The sequence below is a fragment of the Drosophila simulans genome, chromosome 2R (assembly GCF_016746395.2).
Source record: "Drosophila simulans strain w501 chromosome 2R, Prin_Dsim_3.1, whole genome shotgun sequence".
Lineage (NCBI taxonomy): Eukaryota > Metazoa > Arthropoda > Insecta > Diptera > Drosophilidae > Drosophila > Drosophila simulans.
Window position 1 is genome coordinate 2,943,937 of NC_052521.2, and position 22,710 is coordinate 2,966,646.

The 22,710-nt window shown below is 37.8% G+C and overlaps 1 protein-coding gene across 1 annotated transcript; it reads left to right on the plus strand.

Annotated features, from left to right (window-relative positions):
* The first annotated feature begins 2,374 nt into the window (after positions 1-2,374).
* LOC6733139 (UDP-N-acetylglucosamine--peptide N-acetylglucosaminyltransferase 110 kDa subunit) lies at positions 2,375-22,197 on the plus strand. Its single transcript, XM_016174477.3, is given in 10 exon segments — positions 2,375-2,462; positions 2,465-2,600; positions 5,162-5,372; positions 12,168-12,351; positions 12,408-12,476; positions 12,626-12,822; positions 18,108-18,303; positions 18,367-20,095; positions 20,152-20,332; positions 21,724-22,197. Coding segments are annotated over 10 exon segments (3,180 nt in total). The 5' UTR covers positions 2,375-2,444; the 3' UTR covers positions 21,983-22,197.
* The last annotated feature ends 513 nt before the right edge of the window (positions 22,198-22,710 follow it).

The following is a 22,710-nucleotide window of genomic DNA, read 5'->3' on the forward strand; positions in this document are numbered from 1 at the left end:
AATAGTAAAAAGGCTCCAGGTTCGGACAAAATAGATGTCATAACCTTGAAAAATCTACCACCAAAGTGTACGATTTCTAACGTTCATATTTAATGCGATGTTAAGAGTTGACCACTTCCCAAGCCAATGGAAATGTGCAGAAATTATAATGATCCCTAAACCAAACAAGGCAGAAAATGAAGTGACATCATACCGTCCCATTAGTTTGTTGTCAATATTTTCTAAAGTATTTCAAACAATACTTTTAAAGAGAATGTTGCCAATCTTGGACGAATTCGCTATCATACCCGAACACCAGTTTGGATTCAGAAGATGCCACGGAACCCCTGAGCAATGTCACAGGATTATAAATGAAATTTTGTCAGCATTTGAGAGCAAAAAATACTGCACTGCAACATTTCTTGACGTTCAACGGATTATTATATAAAATCAAAAAGTGGTTACCTGCACCATATTTTTTTATTATTAAAGTCATACCTAACCAATAGACACTTTTATGTGCAACAAAAAAAATGAATACTCGCCCTTGCATTTTAAAAAAGCTAGAGTCCCACAAGGAAGCGTCTTAGGACCTGTCTTATCCACCCTGTACACGGCCGATATGCCGGTAACAAATACCTGCACTGTGGCAACTTACGCGGATAATACAGCTATATTAGCTACCAGCTCATCTAAAGAGGAAGCCTCACAACTCCTGCAAGCAGAGCTACGCCTTATTGAAAGCTGGTTTCTTCTTTGGAAAATTAAAGTCAACGCCCTGAAATCTGCGCAAATAACTTTTCCATTAAGAAGAGGTGACTGCCCAGAAGTGTCATTTAATGGATCAGCAATCCCACAAAGTAATTGCATAAAGTACCTTGGCTTGCACCTCGATCGCAGATTAACGTGGAAAAACCACATAAAAGCAATGCGCCAGCAACTAAATCAAAAAAGTTTGAAGATGACCTGGTTGCTTGGCCGAAAATCTGCAACCACTCTGGAAAAAAAAAGTCCGCTTATATAAAGCTATACTAAAGCCCGTGTGGACTTATGGCATACAGCTTTGGGAAACGGCCAGCAACTCAAATATTGAGATTCTACAACGCTACCAATCAAAAATATTAAGACGAATTGTTAATGCACCATTTTAAATTTCAAATGCAAGTATCTATAAAGACTTATGTTAAAGAAGAAATAGCTAAACATATTAAAAATATATATACAGACTAAGAACACATGAAAATACTCCTAGCCTTAAGTTTGGTAAATATTAATAACAACGTGCTAGATCTCCCTGACAGGCTTTAAGTATTAAAAAATGTTATGCATAGAGTATGTATTAGGGATTAATGGATAACTACTGCCTCTGTTAATTTAAGATTAGTTATAAAATTTACTTATTGTCATACTTTTTTAAGACAGATTGTTAATAAAAAAAAAAATTACTTCAAATTTCGAAGTATTGTTCTCTTGGAACTCCTACGTGGTTTAGAAAAGAAAAATGTCTCACTTGTAAATAGTAAATGTAAATGTGAAATAAGTGAGATATTAAAGGATTCAATACGATTCTCTTCTTCAAGGCAAATTTCCCGTAAAGAATATTTATTAATGATCTGTATCACTAGCCGAATCGATCTGACTGTATGACCCTCCGAAGCATCGTCGAGATCTCATGAACTATAAAAATTAGAAAATTAACACGCCCACTATAACGCCACCCAAACTTTTGATTTTATTTTATTTTATGTACATGTTTCGTTTCACCAACAGTGTGGCAGCCTTCGGGATTACTTTTGGCATCGTACCCCTTTCCAAATCTAAAATTTTTGGTAACGACGGCAAAATTTTGTTTCTCAAATTTAAGGTGGATTCAAAAATAAATTTTTTATCAAATAACTAACTGGCAGAATGATATTGGTGCCTTGTGAAATAAACATCAAAAGACCACTGAGTTAACTATTTTTTTCACCTTTGTAAATAAGATCATTATATGATATTAAAGTTCTTCTCATTTTATTTCCCAATATTTCCCGATATTCCCGAAAAATAAATAAATTTTGTGTTCGAATTTCCAAGAGCTGACTAAAGGTCATCTGATTGTCGGGGAACTCTATAATACAATTGATTTTCTCTCTCAATTCTAAATTCTATGTGGTATAACATTGATATAATTAAAATATTGTTTTTGCCGCAGTAAGAATAGGGTATAAGCCATTAAGTTGCTGTTCACAGTTTTTAATATATGAGTATGTAAATATTTGATTTTCTATTGCAAATCGTTTTAACAGCTGAGTGGGTGTTTGAAAATAATTAAATCAGGTTGCTTTTATAACTTAATGCAATTCAAATTCATATTTTACGGATATTCTCTTTCTTAAAGGTTTAAACATGTAAACAACATCACACTGTCTTTACTTAAGGGTGGCTTATTGATTTTAGACACATGTTATCAACGTTGGATTTTAATGCATGTTGAACAAACTGACGAAGAAATATGCAGTCTCAAGGACAAAGCCATCAACTGCCGTCTGCGGCCCATATATTATTAGATCAAAATCCGAATTCAACAGGCAGTAACCTAGTCGTAAAACAAAATGATATTCAATCTCTTTCATCAGTCGGTAAGAAATAACCATACATTTATATACATTGTATGTACATACGTTTCTATTTGATGTTTTTTAAAGAATACATCTAGTTAAATAATTTAGTTCTTTGATTATATTAAAGTGCAAATGAATAAGTTAGAAAGCGAATACAACCATAATTAAATAAGGAAAAATCAATTAATCAAACAATTGGTTATGCCTGGCCCGATAGATATGGGTGTCTTATATTCACAATATATTTAGAGCTGCATATGTTGTACGCATCTGAAAAATTCACACATTGCATAAAAATCGTCCAGTGTCTCAGCTTGTTTTGTGTAGTTAAATTTATTTTTAAGTTGCATTGGTCCGAACCTATGAAAGATACCAGGAAATTGTAAACGCAATATTTTGAAAAGAATTATTGACATGCTTAAGAAACAAACGATTTTCGTATTCTAAATGTGCATCCTTCTTTTAAGCCGTATGTAAGGGGTATCTGATAGTCGAGGAACTCTCGACTATCTCTCTCTCTCTAATATTAATTATTTTATTTTGTAAATACTTTGTTTGAAACAACTTTAACTTATTATTTGGTGGTCATTAAAATTTCTTCGGTACTTTTTGGAATTCATTCAGGTTTCTTAAAATACAGTTTTCCCTTTTAAGGTGTTTATTGATAAGCTTCCGCTTCTCCGCGAAGTTTGACCAAGCTCAGAAACTCATGTATTATATGTATTAGCAATTAAAATATAGAAATAATTCAAAAATTGTTAGGACTTACCTTGGTTAATCAGCACCAATTGAAGTGCTTAATACTATCCTAATTTGTATAAACTGACCATAAATTTAAAATAGGCGTGTTCTACGTATTGTATTATATTTTGTAGTGTATTATCATTCGAATATCACTGACAGCGTAGTGATAGATCGTGAAAATTCACAGACTCGGACCATTTTAGGGTAGTTCTAACTCTGGATATGAATGGTCTATACCTGGACTTCAATCTGCATAAATATGCATGTGTCTGCAGTTGTCAGTGTGTTCTTTACTAAGTTCTTAAACTGAACTAAGTTCTTAAACTTAGTGTCAGTTGCCTTCTCAAAAGTATGGAGCTTATACTTCCTCTGATAATTGTAAAATTCGGTAGGAAGAAGCAAGCCTTGCTGTTTTATTAATTAGGCAAAAAGGGGTTAAAATTTGTTGCGGAACTTGACCAAAGAAGCTGAGGTCGTAAAAATCGAATTTTTAAAATTTGCAAGCTGGAATCGTATGCTCATCGCTTGCCCATGTCTGTTCAGCAATTATTTTTTTTTGTCCACGTCCAGTTTTCGAGATCTGAATTTTCGAAAACCCAAAAGTTGACTTTTTTGCGCACTTTTTTTTAATCGGAATAGCATCGAACCACCCTTTAGAACCTTAAAAATAATGTATACATTAGAAAAATAAAACATGCAAGTTAATTTCGGTCTTAGAGAATAAAGCGTTTGCCCAGCTCTTAATACTAAATATTATAAAAAAAAACGTTTGCCCAACCAATATTATTTGTTTTTATCGTTTGCCCGCACTTGAAAACACTTCAACAAAATATTTTCCTTTTGCCTACGCTTAAAAATAACTAATTTCGTAAGTCCACCTCTTCAAAATCAATATTTGCAATAAAAATAGTTTGCAAACCGTTTAATAATAATTTATTTCGTTTGCCCGTTTTTATTTTTTGTCTATCCTTTAAAACTAGTTTTTATCGTTTGCCCATTCTTTAAAATTAGGTTTTGTCGTTTGCCCATCCTTTAAAATGAGTTTTCATCGTTTGCCCATCTTCTAAAATTAGTTACCTAGTAACTAGGTACAGGTTTACAAATTCGAAGCAATCCAAACCGTGTAAAAAAACGTAAGATTTTAAACTGTAATTCATCTTATGGAGACGTGCATTGAAGATTTAAATCCTCCTAATAATCTGAATTGCTTATATGAAGCATATTTAACTTTCACAATATCTTCAAATAACTGACAGGAGGGTTATCAGACTTAAAAAGTTCGATACCTAGCAAATGAACATTAGAATAATAAAGTAAATGAAGAAATATATAAAGGAAAACTAGAAAGAATGTTATAGCCGGATTCCCCGACTATCAGATACCCGTTTCTCAGCTAGTGTGAATGCGAACGCGAATTTTCATAATTTTTCTGGGATATCGATAGATATTGGGGAATAAAGTAAGAAAACATTTAAAAATTGTTCCAAAGTGTGGGCGTGGCAGTTTTGTGCGGCTTGTGGGTGTTAGAGTGGACGTGGCAACATGGGTTAACAAACTTGCGCTGCGTCTTTGTCTCTAGAATCTGTATGCTGAATATCACGCACGTATATCACTCGACGTACATGCGGACAGTCGGACATGGTTAGATAGACTAGATTTATATACTTTATATATTCGGAAATGCTTCCTTCTGCCTGTTACATACTTTTCAACCAATCTAGTTTACCCTTTTACTCTACGAGAGACGCGTATAAATATATATATGTACATAAGAATATATATAAACATACTGTACAAAAATTATAATGTTTAAATCGATCTATATTACAATATAGGTTTACTCGAGTTGGCCCATAGAGAATACCAAGCTGTTGACTATGAAAGCGCGGAAAAGCATTGCATGCAATTATGGCGTCAAGACAGTACAAATACTGGAGTTTTGTTGTTGCTGTCATCTATTCACTTTCAGTGCAGACGTCTTGATAAGTCAGCACAATTCTCAACATTGGCAATAAAACAAAACCCTGTGCTGGCAGAAGCTTATAGGTGAGTACTTTTCCACAAAAATAACCATATAAGTTGTTATGTTACAAACGAATAATATAGTTCACACGCCTAGTTCTAATGACTTAAAACTTGAGTCTGTTTTTATGATAGCTGGCATAAAATGTACTCGTCTGATGACAATTATCGAGCACATAGTTAGAACGGAGCAGAAGGCAAATTTTAGTGTTGTTGACTTACCAAAAACTACACTAATGATAAAATCGAATTTTCATTTAAAAATGTAACAATTTTACAATAACCAATATTTTCACACACTCCCAAACTCTCGAACAGGACGGACGATATTGTTGTGCGGTCTGTTGATGCGGTAAAAGTCAACAGCTCATAAGCTAAATTTCCTTTCTTGATTGAAGGAGCAGTGCATTATGCCTGGTCCTTCGGACTTCGATGATGAGTTTGACATCAGCACCTGTGAATTCAAGAGTGAATGCTATAGTCGAGTTCCCAGACTATCAGCCGTGAATGCGAACGCGAAATTTCATAATTTTTCTGGGATTTTGATAGATATTGGGGAATAAAATTAGTACTACAGCGGAGGATCTCTCGCTGCAGTCACTGCTATGTGGTCGGGTAGCCGATGCTCCTATGATGAGATAAGAAGATTATGTTGGAAGGGTAACTGTTCCTGGCTACTCTGTGATAGACACTCAACGAGTCAAGCATATCACGGAGATGAGCTATATCAATGCTCAGAAGCTTTTGCATGTGGGATTGGGGAAACATGTCGACCATTCTGTCGGTCTCATCCACCACTCGCCTATACTCAGAGAGATTAGCTGAGTGTCTAAAATAGGCAAATTCCTCCCAGACTAGGACTCTACCCTTCAGTGACGGGAATGTAATCCGCTTGGGAATAATCGGTAGTATGGGCCGATGTCACGGCCAGAAGACAGAGTAGAAGCGATGGTAACGACATGTAATATGGGTGTTTCGATTAATGCCTGTTCAGAAATGAGTTGCCCACCACCAGGAGTAGATGAACAAAATTTAATTACACTAAAAAGTATCAAAAATTATGCAAAGTAGCTATGAGTAACGAAAAATAATTAAAACTTTTGCGTGTGGCTATAAATGAAAAAAATAAATTAAAAACTTCGAGATAACTGCAACTGAGCTCTGCGCTCGCGTTACTTAAGGTTGTCTTTGTGGACCACCCTCCCTTTAATTAGGATTGTGGTCCCCTCTTCTCGCATAAGGGAGTGAGTTTGTTGCCTAGTCGCCTGTTTGACTTTACTAGGACTTTATCGGCTTCTGGTCATATTTTGGGCGTTTTTAATTTTTTCCTCGGTCACTTGTCAGTTGGTGACGCTATGGAGGGGCGGTGCATTCGAGTTGCTGACGCCGAAATGGTTTTCTAGCATGGTGGCTACTATTGTGTGCGATTTCAATGATGTTTCATTGACGCAGTAGATGGCTTTGCCTTTGGGAAAAACAATAATAAGTTGTAGCAGGGGAGCTTTTAGATCCTCTATGGTTCTAAACGGAATCGGCTATACCATAGCGACTTTAGAAAACTTGTCTATACAGGAGGAAGTACTTTTTATCCATTGTGAAAATATCTGTTCATTTGAGTACTTTATTAGAACTAATGTAGTAGGTTACAATATGACTGCACGCAGGCAGTTGACAGCATAAGAGATGAAATATAAGAGTCCCGCTTCAGTATGACTTCAAATTAAAGAGTTGATATTATGCTAAGAGTTTTTCCGTTGTCTTTCGATTGCGTTGTTACGTAAATACATACATAAATTTAACAATATCGATATGCAAAATTTTTCCTACATGGCCGAGCTCCTGTTTCCTTGGATGTCAATCGCATTGGCGCAAGTTTTGCAATAGGCTGCTACTATCTCGCTTGCAAACTGGTTCATTTTTGGGAAGTAGTTCTCGGAGAGTACCCGCTTCACGTTTTCCTGGGCCGTCCTGTGAGCTCTGTTGTGCTCAGCGGTGAGGATTTCTTTTCTTTCCTCAACCGCGAAAATGTCGGTGACCCTATTTTTACAATGTCAAAACTTTGGGGCTGGAAATTTTCGAACCACTTCGTCCTGGATTAGTACAGGCGTATAAAGGTCACAGTGGAACGTATTCACATCATTATGAATAATGATGCTTGCGAGATCCTCAAGCTAGGATTGTTTGCACCAGATATTTATTGAGTGCCGTCTCTTATTTCCAAACAGTATAAAAGTGCGTTTTCAAGGGGAGCGCGCCTCTCCTAAAATTATATAGTTTTGGAAGCAGTTCACGGATTTGTCCGTGTGTGTGAGGAAGGAAGCTGACGCTTTTCCTAAAATACGCGGCTTTTCTGCCGATATCCTCATGTTTGCATCATATAGGCTCATTAGGATCCAATGGGCATCTTCTGAAATGATGATGACGTCATCAACGTAAACGTAGCAGAACTAGCCGATCTGCTCTCTCAGAATATCGTCAATTGTTCTCTGGAAGATGCTTGCAGCATTTCGGAGTCCGAATGGAAGTCTTCGGAACTCATACTTCCCTTCGTTCACTGAGAATGACGTATTTTCACGGTCGCGTTCAGCGAGCGTGATTTGGTGATAGCCCGACTCCAGAGCGAGTGTCGTGAAGTATTTGTATTTTCCGAGATTCCCCAATGTCATTGAGATATTCCGCATGGGGTATTTGTCTGGTACCTTTAATTTAATTTGCGAAAGTCCAGTACCATACGCATTACTGCCCACTTCGTCGGTGCCCTTATTGTCTACGACCCATATTGGCCGCTTCTGTCGAAATCATCCGCTGCCATGGGATATGGGTACAATTTGGCATAAATGGGCTCCTCGTCAATCGTCCGGATGGTGGCTACCACCGTAAAAGTTTTTTTTTCCTATTCCCGAGCTTTTGTAAAAAGCACCCTTCCCTTAATTAACACAGGTGCTTCCGAGAAATCTACGTTGGTAAAATTGACTTCGGGCCAAGTCTGAAAATCGATTTGCTCTATCTCGGAGCGCTATTTGAACAGACCGGAAGCTATGCAAAATGATGCGCCGGCCTGTTTGAACAGGTTTTGGCCAACGATTGCGTCAAAGGAAGTCAAGTCTGGAAGTATAAAAAAGATAGCTTTAAGGTTAAAAATGGACACGAAACATTTTTTTGTGAGCAAAACGTCTATAGGTTCCGGTGTGTTTCCTCGAACCACCCTGTCGTGGAGCCGAGTGCACTTGTGCCGTGTGCTGCCTAGTGATGTGTGGGTTTTGCCCTGTACTTCCCTGCGGGTTGGCCTTTGGTGGTGGCCTGTTGTCGCTCTTGTACTTTGGGATACTGCTTACGGTCCCTATCTTCCTGGCTTTTTGCAAATGAAGATGCGAAGGTGTACTGTTCGTGGTTAGATTCTAATTCTTGGGCCGAGCGCTGTTGGCGTGTCCTGCTGCTTTGCCGCGAACACCACATCTGTGAGTATGTAAAATCGAGTCGATTCTTAATCGACCTGCGTTTCATTGCAAAGGGACTATTCTCTCAATTCTTACAGGTTGAAAAACCTGAATTTGTGGCGTTTCTATCCGGGCGGGAGCAATCTGAACAGCCGCGATTTGGCTGGCAAGTTGAATTTTATTTGTTGTGGATGCGTTAACACCAGTGCAGAATTTTCTGTTGTATCCTCACTATTGAGTCGCTAGCTTATAGTTTAGAACTCCTATGTATGTTGCTATGTTGTATATGTAAATTGTAACGACCCGATTTTTCTATTTTTTCTCGCTACGAATTGCAACGGCTAGCTCAGAGAGTTTGTGCGTTCGTCTCAACAAATTTATGATTTGTGTGATTGCCCGACCAAGGAAAAGCAGAGGGTTCTTATGACTCCTCCGGTGATCTCGCTGCTCCTGCGGCGTTCCTCCTGCAACGCCTTTCCTTCGTTGTCCTGGGTACTCCTTGACAACGGACGACGTGTCGGCCCGGCCATTTTTTTTTAGTCAGTAATTCTATTTATTATGGTTTCAAAAGGAATCGTTCAGTAATTCCTCTGAACTTAACCTAATGTGTGATAAAGATAAATGAGACCAAGTGGTATCTTAATTATAAAGTACAAAAGAAAGAAAAATCTAGTCTAGGTATCAATTACTTAAAATGTAATATGTTATGTTATCCTCCGGGTAAGGAGATCGCTGGGGTGTACCCTCTTCAGTCTTCGGAGGGAGATGGGATCAGCTAGGATAGTTGCTAGTCGGTTCGGGTGGGCCATAAGCCTGTCGGCATAACGGCTGCTGTGGAAATTAATCTGATCCCCAAGAAGGGTAACTTTCAGATCTCTTTCGATGACCATGTTCGTCACGTACCAGGGGAGCCCAGATGCGTGACGTGCAGCTCTCGACTGGACCACACGGAGCCTATTAAGCTAGGATTTGGCGGCAGTTCCCCACACCTGGATGGCATAACTCCACGTTGGAGCGAGAATGGCTTTGATTAAAAGAGCCTTAGAGCTCATTTGAAGTTTGCTGGAGTGGAAGAGCCAGTCGAGCTTTTTTAGCTTCGCCAGTGACTTAGATTTGACCGACGTGATGTGGGCCCTCCAGGTCAGTCTCCGATCTAGATGAACTCCTAGGTAGCAGTGCGAACTAGCATTGGTGATAGGGCTTCCATCGAAGGTCAGATCTGTGCAGGTTCCGGGTCGCAGGGAAAAAGTTACACAGGCTGACTTTGAGGAGTTAATGGCCACATTCCATTTGGCAGTCCATTTTTCGATTGCGTGCAGACATTCTTGGACTGCGTTGGAGGCAGTTTGCAGTAAAGGATGAGACGCCAGCATGGCAGTGTCATCGGTGTAAGTGGCCAGGAGCAGCTGAGCCGTGGGGACTTCGGCGTTGTTTGCGGGAGATGGCATGTCAGCAGTGTACAGGGTATATAGGAAGGGCCCAAGAACACTTCCCTGTGGAACTCCTGCGTGAATCTCTTCCAGGCTGGATCGAGCATCACGCACTGCAACGTCGAACGTCCGATTAGAGATGAACGATCTCAGGATGGCATAGTAGGGAGCAGGAAGGAGAGCTTTCATCTTGTATAGAAGGCCCTCATGCCACACCTTGTCAAACGCTTGCTTCACGTCTAGAAAGACGCCGACCGTGTAGAGTTTGTGCTCGAAGCCATGCGTCACCTGGTTTACCAGTCGATGTATTTGTTCAGGGCAGCCGTGGGACTTCCTGAAACCAAATTGGTGTGGAGGTATGTGGTTCACTACTTGCGGCAGTTCCATCAGGCGGGCTAAGAGTATTCTCTCAAAAATCTTAGAGAATGTTGATAGCAGGCTGATTGGGCGATATGCATCGATCTGCGTTGGCGGCTTTCCGGCTTTAGGTATCACGTGCACGCTTCCATTGCCTTGGAAAGTGCCCTAGCCTTAGCATGGCATTAAAAATTTTTACTAAGGCTAGGACTCCTTTGCGTGGCAGAGACTTCGCAGCACGGTTGTCGATGCTATCGTAACCAGGGGTTTTCTTGATGTGTAGCGCCTTCAGCTACATCATGACTTCCTGCGGAGTGGCATGCCTAATGGGGCGAGCCGGTACAGTCGGAGCGTCCAGAAAATTATTGATTTCTACGCGGTTTGAGTCGTCTGTTAGGTTGAAGGGCAAGAAGGTGGAGGTCAGGTGCAAAGCAAATGCCCTCGCTTTTTCATCGTCCGTCTTGAGCCAGAGGCCACTTTGACTCAGGACGGGAGATTGAAACATCGGCTGCCTCTTGATATTTCTTGTGAGCCTCCATAACGAGAAGTTGCTGTTGTTATCTGGGCCAGGATTAGTATGTTATGGGTCAGGGTGAACAAAGTTGCTGCCTTGTCCAGCAACGATAAGGTGAACGGTTCGCGGGGATCGGGTCTCCGCTAAGACAAACAAATATGTAAAAGCCAAAATAAAAAATCGCCACAGCAAAGACAGTGAACGGTAAAAAATTGCCACATCAATGCATGCATGTATCGGGGAACAAAGTGGAGAGGGTCAACGATAAAAAAGTTTAAGACTGGTGCGAAGCTAAGCCGAAAATTCTAGTTCAAATGGAGAGACAATACAATGTCGAAATAATACAAAAAAGTGGAATAAAATGCACACAATAAAATATAAACCGCAAAGTCAATCAATATTTGAATGTTTATATTTCTTCAGCGCGGCTGCTGGGATACTTTAAATCTTATAATAATAACACATTAAAAAAACATATAGGTGTTTTAATTATTATAATTCTGCATTTCTATAATAATTAAAACACCTATATGTTCTCTTCTTTTTGAAGTGTAGTTTTTCTTGAAATCGCAAAAAATATTTAAATATTTTTATGTATTAAATGCAGCTTGAAGGGTGAATTTAGGTATATAAGCTCACTTATATATTTTAGTGTCGTTGGTTGCCAATAATATTATGTGTACTAGTACTACAGCGGACTCTCGCTGCAGTCACTGGTATGTGGTTGGGTAGCCAATGCTCTTATGTTAAGATAGGAAGATTATGTTGGAAGGGTAACTGTCCTTCTAAATTGCTGGCCTAGAGACTCAGTCAATTGGTATAATAAAAAATATTATTTATTTTAATGTCAAGAAGGAACTGACTTAAAATCTAACATAAAAAAGCTTCATAGCAGCCTCTGCCAATATGCAGTGATATCGATAGATATTGGAGAATAAAATGAGGACAAACTTCAAAATTGTTCAAATATTACTTAATCTTACATTTATTTTTGACTGTAGAGCTGTGATATACGTATATAAAATCATAGATCATTATTTTCCACCGACAAGTAATTTACAAATATCTTTTTTTTTTTTAGTAATTTAGGAAATGTTTTTAAAGAGCGCGGACAGTTACAAGAAGCTTTAGACAACTATCGCAGAGCTGTGCGTCTAAAACCAGATTTTATTGATGGATACATTAATTTGGCTGCTGCATTGGTTGCTGCTCGTGACATGGAGTCTGCTGTTCAAGCTTATATTACAGCGCTACAATATAATCCTGTAAGGTTTTATTTAAATTCCTATACAAATATATGCTTTATTGTACACACTTTTAGGATCTGTATTGTGTGCGCAGCGATCTGGGAAATCTCCTTAAGGCCCTTGGTCGTTTGGAAGAAGCCAAAGTATGTATAGATCAAAATACATCAAATTAGTAGACTAAAAAATCCGAGTTTTGCTTAAACTGATTTTAAATGGACAAAAGCAAGCCCAAACAAACAAAATTCTAATAATCATATAATAAATAACATTATTTCTCATATTATATTTTCAGGCCTGTTACCTAAAGGCTATTGAAACATGCCCTGGCTTTGCAGTTGCATGGAGTAACCTTGGATGTGTGTTTAACGCTCAGGGAGAAATTTGGTTAGCTATACATCACTTTGAAAAAGCTGTGACTCTTGATCCCAATTTTCTGGATGCATATATAAATTTGGGAAACGTTCTTAAGGAGGCACGAATATTTGATAGGTAAGACCATTACTTACATTTAGGTTTTCCCCACTAAATGTATATTATGTTAGTGATTTAACCTAAGGAACGCGGCAGAGTATTGTATAGTAACACCAAGGATTTTATTAAACGCTTTATTGCTGATCTTTGACTATTTAGGGGTTGTCGCTCCACGTCTTGACCTTTGATCGTCTTCGAACCGAATCTTTTTATACTCGTTGCTTGTAGAATTAAAGTTTTCGTGGTTTTTTTTTCGCAATTTATTAAGAGGGGGTTCTTTTTCAGTTTTTCGTGTTTTAAATGATTAGCTTTCTTAATAACCCTTTGAATCAACGATTTGACCGGGGTTTCGCCACTTTTTCTCCAATTTTGACGGAGAAGTCGTGGGAATTGTATTCAACGTATGGACCTACGATCTGCCGTGTTAAAGACAATGTTATTTATTGCGACCTTTATAGTTATTTCCATAAGTATACTTGTTTTTAATAAAATTGGCTATAGTTTTGCGATGTCTGCCGGGTTTTTCTGCAATTTTATGAAAAGACAGCCTGCATTCATGGAAAGATATGAATTCGGATTTTTCCTGAAAGGATAACAGCGTTCCTCTTCCCATTTTTTTTTGTCGCAAAATTAAAGCAAATCTTTTAATTTAACAACATAAAAAATGTTCTCTTCCTGCTTTTCAAATTACGGAAATGATTAAAAACTGCATTGGGGGGCGCTAATCTGATGATGCAATTTACGTGCTTAATTTTTCGCCGAAAATAAAACAAAGCGGAATTAAAAAGTTAACGGTTCTTCACCGGACCTCTTTTTTTTATCCTCAAAGAGAGAGGGGATATCAGTGAAAAAAACCTTTTTTTTTATCCTCAAAGAGAGAGGGGATATCAGTGAAAAAAAAACAATAACATTGATAGATTTTCGTGCAATGGCAAAATAAAAAACATAAAAGGAAACGGAGTGATGCAGGGGGCGCTCATCTGATAATGCGCAGTGTATAATATAACTACGTAACTTTACTTGGTGGTGGAGATTTAGAAGCCGAATAAGGGAACCGATTCTAGCGAAGGACGAAGGACGCTTCGTATATATAAGCTGCCACACATGTCCTCGGGGTATCCACCACTATGGGCTCCAAAGACTCGGGAGTTAACCGCCGCTCGTGGTGATGGCATTTAAAGATGACGAGATAGGCATCCTCTACTATCCCTTCGCCGCAGTCCGTACAACCGTCGTCTGTGCCATGCCCGTTTCGCTTAAGGTGGGTGATCAGCCTGTGGGTCCAGCGTCCTTTGGAAAAGTTTTCCCACCCGGATTGTCAGATGGCTAGGCCACAGGCTGTCCTAACCGCTAACAGTCGGTGATCGCTTAGACGCCGCGTATGTACATCTTGGTCGCAAAAGCTTCGGCCCATACGGAGGCTGTGTACATCAGCTCGGTTGTTACAACGCCCGTCAGCAACTTCCGAGTGTTTTGCTTTGGGCCTCTTATGTTTAGAAGAATTCTCGACAGAGACCCACCAGTAGCGCTGGCCTTTTTGTGGGCGTACTCCAGGTGCTCTCGGAACGAAAGGTGCGTGTCGAGCATGACTCCGAGGTCTTCTATGATGCCCCCAACGTGGATGCGTGTTGTTTCCACGAGCTTCCTGTTCGATATTAGGAGAGAATCCGTTTTTAGAGAGGCCAACTCCAGACCAACAAATGCCGGACTTCTTCGGGTTCAGTTGAGGTCGTCCAAGACGCTGTTAAATGAAACCCACCATATAAAGCACGTATAGACTTGACCAGGATCAATAGCCGAGTCGAGTTGGCCATGTCCGTCCGTATGAACGTCGAGATCTCAGGAACTATTAAAGCTAGAAAGTCGAGATTAAAAATATAGACTATAGAAACATAGCGCAAGTTTGTTGACACATATTTTATTGTTTGTCTTACCAATTTCTGTAGGTATTCCAAAAACACTTTGGCCACGCCCTTCCTTACACCTTCAAAACGCCGGAACACGCAGTCACACCTTTGAACAATTTTTACATTTTTTTAAAATTGTATTTCCCAATATTATCCATATCCCATAAAAATTATGAAATTTCGCATTTCCTTTGGCTTAGTAAAAGGTATTTGATAGTCGGGGAACTCAATTTTGGTTGAACTAAAACTTAAAAACTTAAACTTAAATTTAAATTAAAACTTAAATTAAAAGGGGCCCAAAATCATTGAAAGGGTACGATGCACAAATTACGAATCCAGTCAAAAACTCAGGAAGAGGCATTAGAGATTTGATTCTTCTTCTTCGCTGCGGCCTAACTACATGACTAAGCTCTGTGCTGGGCAATGGGCCGTAACAAGTTGTAGAGATCATAGATTTTTTATTTTTTAAGGAATGCTTAACGAAATAAGTTGGTGAAAGATAAGAGAATCTGTAGCTCGTCGGCGTTTGTGTTGCTGGTCTTCCCTGTACAGATACCCTTTCGCTACAGACATTATTTAATAATATCGAGAATTGAGCGTTCTTTTGACAAAAGAATATATGAGCTAGTATAAGAACCAAATAAGTATATTCAGAAAAGGATAGTTTCAGCAAAGGGAAAGGATACGAAATTTTTTGCTGGCCTTACCCTACCTATGATCATTTTCCCTAAGAGCATACTTTCACTTTTCTTTTTCCGAACCAAAATTTAAATGAACTTTTCTTTGTCAGGCATAGAATTTCGAAGATTCAATTTCCGCCTGTATGTCGCTACACAAGAAATAAGAAATTTGACCGCGAAATGTTTCATCGGAGAGGGAAACTCACTTGATCACCATAGATTTCCAAAACTTCCCTGGTGCAGCTGATAAAAGACTTACATCTATTTGCTTCAGTCGGCAATAAAAAACTTCGGCACTTAGTGTATATAATTAATATAATAATTAATTTATTAAATCCGCGGCAATAGCTGTAGCTGTCCATTAACCGAGACGTCGTGCTTGCGAAGTTACATTACCGAAATTCTGTTAGTATGTTCATGTCTCTTTATAGCCGTTACTCGTAAAGTAAAAGATTCGATGAAAAGTATGTAACAGGCAGAAGGAAGAGTTTCCGACCATATAAAGTATATACATTCCGATCAAAATCAATAGCCGAGTCGATTTAGCCATGTCCGTCTGTCCGTATGGACGTCGAGATCAGGAACTATAGAAGCCAGAAGGTTGAGATTCAGCATACAGATTCTAGAGACATGTTGACCCATGTTGCCACGCCCACTCTAACGCCCACAAACAGCACATAACTGCCACGCCCACACTTTTTAAAAACGTGTCGATATTTTTTCACTTTATTATTAGTCTTGTCATTTTCTATTGATTTGCAATAAAACGTTTTTTTGCCACGCCCACTTTTGAAAATGTGTTCACTTTTGAAAATGTGTTGGACATTTTTTCATAATTTTATTATTCGTGTTAATTTCTGTCCATTTACCAAAAAAAACGTTCACGTTCACTCTAACTCCCTAAAGCCGCCGAACTGGTCACGACCACACTTAGGATTTTTTTTTTAATTTTTTCCTCACTGAAAATTTTTTAAAGTTTTTCTTATTATATTCCCCAATATCTATCGATATCCCAGAAAGTTATGCAATTTTGCCTACGCACTCATACTGGCTGATGGGTAACGTGTATCTGAAGTCGCAGAACTCGACTATAGAATTCTCTATTGTTTTTCATAATGTTATTAGTCTTGTAAATTTCCATTGATTTACCAAAAAACTTTTTGGCATACTTTATACTCTTTAAAAGTATATCAAAATATTTTTGTAAAGCGTGAGTGGTGGGCGTGTCAAAAAGTTTTTTTTTTTTTGGCAAATCGATACAAATTTACAAGACTAATAAATTTATGAAAAAAAAAATATCAAATAAAAAGGTGGGCGTGGCAGTTTTGTATGGTCTTAGGGCGTACGAGTGGGCGCGGTAACATGGGTAAACAAACTTGCGCTGCGTCTGTGTCTCTGGTAACTGTATGCTTAATTTAAACTCTCTAGCTTCTATATATCCTGATTTCATACGATGTTCTTGCAGACGGACATGGCCAGCTCGACTCGGCTGCTATTGATCCTAAACAAGACATATACACATTATATGGTCGGAAAAGCTTTCTTCTGCCTGTTACCTACTTTTCAACGAATCTAGTAGAGTAAGAGGTTCTTCTTTACGAGTAACGGTACCCCTTACACTGATAGTGGAAGTGCCATTCGTTTGGCATTTCGACATTCGAAAAAATTGTTTCAAAGCTGGGGGCGTTACAGTTTTGGGAGACCTTTGGAAGTTAGAGTGGGCGTGGCAAAAATGTTTTTGGCATATCTAAAAAATTGCAAAGAGAAATGATAAAATATAAAAATGAAGTCTCTACAATCTGCGTGCTTAATCTTAACTCTTGAGAATTTATAGTTCCTGATATCTCGGAGGGATGAACGGTCGTAAAGTAAAGGAACGCAAGTATTATTTAGAAGATTATCTAACTGCCAAAAGCTGTTACAGCCTGACGGGTATCTTGTAGTCGGGAAATTCGACTATAACGTTATTTCTTTTATAATATTATAATTATATTTATATAAAAATCGGACTATATAAAATACATGCAAATCTAGCCTTGAAAACTGCCGAATTAATAATTTATAGACTTACAGTATAAAATGAATCTAAATACGATTTCATTTTTCATTCGAATATGAAAGCTATTTAACCTAAAAGTATATAATGAATCTAAATACGATTTCATTTTTCATTCGAATATGAAAGCTATTTAACCTAACCTATTCAGTTGATAAACAGTGTGAAAACATTTGCGTTTATTTACGTCACAAAAATCTATTTCGTTGTATCCGTGCTTATGTGTGTTGTATATACACACGCATATTTTTTTTCAAAAGAATATTAAACGAAACTAATATTGTACGCGTGCTCTTATGTATGTTAATAAAAATATTTTTTTGTCGGCAGACAATTTGTGTACATTTTTTGTATTGCAATACGTTTAATACAGTACTAGTATCAAAAAGTTTTCTACTTAAATGGAGTATCAATCCGTGATGGTTTATACAGTAATTAAAATATGCTGTTCGGACGAAAAATATACAAATAAGTTGAAATGTACAAGCAACGGCAGAACTACCTTTTCAATTATTTTCCAGTTAAAAGTTTTATGGAAAAGGTACGTTTAAATTTATTTGAGTAAATTACTATTGGCAATCGAGTATATATACAACAATTTGTACAACCTATTTATGAAATTAACACTTCAGACATCTTAAAATATTTAATAATTTTCAGAGCTGTGGCCGCCTATTTACGTGCATTAAATTTATCTCCGAATAATGCTGTAGTTCATGGCAATTTGGCATGCGTCTACTATGAACAAGGTCTTATTGATTTGGCTATCGATACATATAGGAGGGCAATTGAACTGCAACCGAATTTCCCCGATGCGTACTGCAACCTTGCTAACGCTCTTAAAGAAAAGGGGCAGGTATGCTTTATTATTTTTTGTTATTTATGTTTTTGGTGTGCTCTAACTAAGTAATCTTTATAGGTTAAAGAAGCTGAGGACTGCTATAACACTGCACTAAGACTATGTTCAAACCATGCAGATTCCCTTAATAATTTAGCTAACATAAAGAGAGAGCAAGGGTATATTGAAGAAGCTACGCGACTTTACTTAAAAGCTTTGGAAGTTTTCCCTGATTTTGCTGCTGCTCATTCAAACTTGGCATCAGTTTTGCAACAGCAAGGCAAATTAAAGGAAGCGTTAATGCATTATAAGGAAGCTATCAGAATTCAACCCACATTTGCTGATGCATATTCGAACATGGGAAATACTCTTAAAGAATTACAAGACGTCAGCGGGGCATTGCAATGCTACACTAGAGCAATTCAAATTAACCCAGCGTTTGCTGATGCGCATAGTAATTTGGCAAGCATACACAAAGATTCCGGAAATATTCCTGAAGCAATTCAGTCTTACCGAACAGCTCTAAAGTTAAAACCTGATTTTCCCGATGCATACTGCAATTTGGCTCATTGCCTGCAAATTGTTTGTGATTGGACTGACTATGATATTCGCATGAAAAAACTGGTTAGCATTGTCACTGAGCAGCTTGAAAAAAACCGTTTACCATCCGTGCATCCACACCACTCGATGCTCTATCCGTTGACACATGATTGTCGGAAAGCAATTGCAGCGCGACATGCTAATTTGTGTTTAGAAAAAGTTCATGTGCTTCATAAAAAACCGTATAACTTCTTAAAGAAGTTGCCTACAAAGGGGAGGCTTCGAATAGGTTATCTTAGCTCGGACTTTGGGAATCATCCTACCTCGCATTTAATGCAATCTGTGCCAGGTCTTCATGATCGTTCAAAAGTGGAAATCTTTTGTTATGCCTTAAGTCCAGATGATGGTACAACATTTCGACACAAAATCAGTCGAGAGTCTGAAAACTTTGTGGATCTTTCTCAGATCCCTTGCAATGGCAAGGCAGCGGACAAGATATTTAATGACGGCATACATATTTTGGTTAATATGAATGGCTACACAAAGGGCGCAAGAAATGAAATATTTGCTCTTCGCCCTGCTCCTATTCAAGTAATGTGGTTAGGCTATCCAGGTACTAGTGGGGCTAGTTTTATGGATTACATTATTACGGATTCTGTAACTAGTCCAATAGAATTGGCTTACCAATATAGTGAAAAATTATCTTATATGCCGCACACATATTTTATAGGTGATCATAAGCAAATGTTTCCACATTTAAAGGAACGAATTATTGTCTGTGACAAACAACAATCTTCCGTTGTTGATAATGTAACGGTTATAAATGCAACAGACTTATCCCCCCTTGTTGAAAACACAGATGTAAAGGAGATAAAAGAAGTTGTTAACGCACAAAAACCAGTCGAGATAACTCATAAAGTCGCGGAGTTACCGAACACAACACAAATAGTATCAATGATAGCCACTGGTCAAGTGCAAACATCTTTAAATGGCGTTGTAGTTCAAAACGGATTGGCCACTACCCAAACTAACAACAAGGCCGCTACTGGTGAAGAGGTACCACAAAATATTGTAATAACCACTCGTCGTCAATATATGTTACCCGACGACGCTGTTGTGTATTGCAATTTTAATCAGCTATACAAAATCGATCCACAAACCCTCGAGTCATGGGTAGAAATTTTAAAAAATGTGCCTAAGTCAGTTTTGTGGTTATTAAGGTTTCCAGCAGTTGGTGAGCAAAATATTAAAAAAACCGTCAGTGACTTTGGTAAATATGATTTTCTTCAATTAACGACATAAAAGTAAAACATATCTTATTTTTAGGAATATCTCCTGATAGAGTAATATTTTCCAATGTTGCGGCAAAAGAAGAGCACGTACGACGGGGTCAATTAGCTGATATATGTCTTGATACTCCTTTATGCAATGGGCATACAACATCTATGGACGTTTTGTGGACGGGTACCCCTGTCGTAACTTTGCCAGGAGAGACATTAGCCTCAAGGTATGTTCATGGAATTCTCTACAAAAGATTTTCTATCACCCCGCTTAGTTTCGACTTTTTAATACCCGTTACTCGTAAAAAGGTATACTCGGCTCGGTAGAGTGTAGCGTTTCCGACCATATAAAGTATATATATTCTTGATCCGGATCAAAAGCCGAGTCGATCTGACCGTGTCCGTCTGTCTCTCCGTTCGTATGAACGTGAAGATCTCAGGAATTATAAAAGCTAGAAGGTTGAGATTTACCATTCAGATTCTAGAGATGTTTTGATATTTTTCATATTTCTATTAGTCATGTAAATTTTAATCTATTCTTTTAACTTTTTTCCACGCCCACTCTTACGCCTACAAACCGCCCAAAACTTGCACGCCCACACCTTTGCAAAATCTTTTCATATTTTTATTACTCTTGCTGTTACTCGATTTTTTTACTCACCGATATCTATCGATATCCTAGAAAAATTATGAAAATTCGCGATCGTATTTCCACTAGCTGAGTGTATCTGTATCTGATTGTCGGGGACTTCGACTATAGCATTCTCTCTTGTTGTCTTCTGCATTCCAGAATTTGATTTTTTTCTTGGGTTTAAACCTTTTGACATCGGCGTCTTATATCTTTAAATGTTAGTCTCACCATATGAGATCTCGCGAACTATAAAAGATAGAAAGTGGACAGTGTGCATGAAGAAAATAGTGACTCAAGTTTGTGCCAAAAGATTACCTCCGATCGTCAAACGTTTTTCGAAAGATTATTAAGATTTTACTGGTTGCTTAATCAACTCCATTATTATGATCAAAAGTTGTTCGCACCTACTAAGATATAAATAGTGACCGACACCACCTAAGTTTGCTTCGGAGAATTGCAAATAGTTCAAATACCGTAAATTCACTGTTCTGTGTTTTTCGCGTATTTTTTGTAAAATGTGAAAAAAAAAGTTTGTATTATAACTGCCCACAAATGTTTCTACAAATTACACAATAAAACACCGAATTTCGTATTAAGAACTCCAAATGATACATTATTATACAGCCCATTTCAAAGATAACACATGTGCTTAGTAATATAGAATTTTTTAAACATTTTTCAAAATACGTGTCAAAATATATGTAGAATTAAGTGGCAAGATTGTGCAGTAGGAATTTTGCATATGCAATTAATTAAAATCATAAAACAATTAGATTAATTTACTCATATTAAACTACAACAATGAAGAATTTAGGTTTGTAGTTTTGGATGTACTTAACAAATTCACAGGCCAAAAATCATAACAGAAAGTAGATTATTTTCTGTGACCCCCTGAAATACAGCTTTGTATTATGTTTTCTTTTCCTATTCAAAATTTTTGTTTGTTTATGAAAATATATCAATTTTATGCATTCGTTTTCGTTTCAGAGTGGCTGCCTCCCAGCTTGCTACCCTTGGATGCCCAGAGTTAATAGCGCGTACAAGAGAAGAATATCAAAATATTGCTATACGCCTGGGAACAAAAAAAGAATATTTGAAAGCCTTACGGGCAAAAGTATGGAAAGCCCGCGTAGAGAGTCCTCTCTTTGATTGCTCACAGTATGCCAAAGGATTAGAAAAATTGTTTCTACGAATGTGGGAAAAATACGAAAATGGAGAAATTCCGGACCACATTTCAGCAGTATAAAAGAACTTTTATAATGTCAATTGCAATTTGGACATGGGAATCAAGAGATATTCATATAATTTTAATATAAAAAGCAACACTTTAAGTAGCTCGTATGTAACACATATGACTAATACTTCTATGTAAAAAGCAAAAACTGCATACCCTATTTCGTTTAAATATTATTAATAAGATGTTACTTTTTATGAATAAAGTTATACGACATATAATAAGGACATATAAATGTATAAATATGGCGCGGAATATTGTTACTGACAAAATTATTTCAGAATATAATAGAAAAACAAAAAAAAATGTTTAATAGACCTATAGATATAGATATAGAAGAAGGTCATCGTTATCAAGATTGCACAATATTGGTTGTGGCAAGCCAAATACCTGCAAGCCATCTTGTGTAAAATGTGAAAAACACACAATCCTACTCCAGAAATGCTCAGCGGATGAGAAATTACTGGATGGATGGCTTTGAAACGATCAACACAATTCGACATAAGGCGAAGGACAACCGTCCAAACGCGTCTTAGATCGGATAGTAATGGGACTGTTATCCAGTATCTGGATCGGCAGTAAGTGTCATAGGGGGCAATCTAGCGCAGCAAATAATAAAGAGTCGAATTCCGTTTAAGCGAGGGTTGTCGATTTAGCACCCCTCTACAGTTCAAAGGAAGGGAAGAAAATCTCGACCTGCATTTGATTCCTTCTCTTAGCCAAGATTTATATTTAGGTAT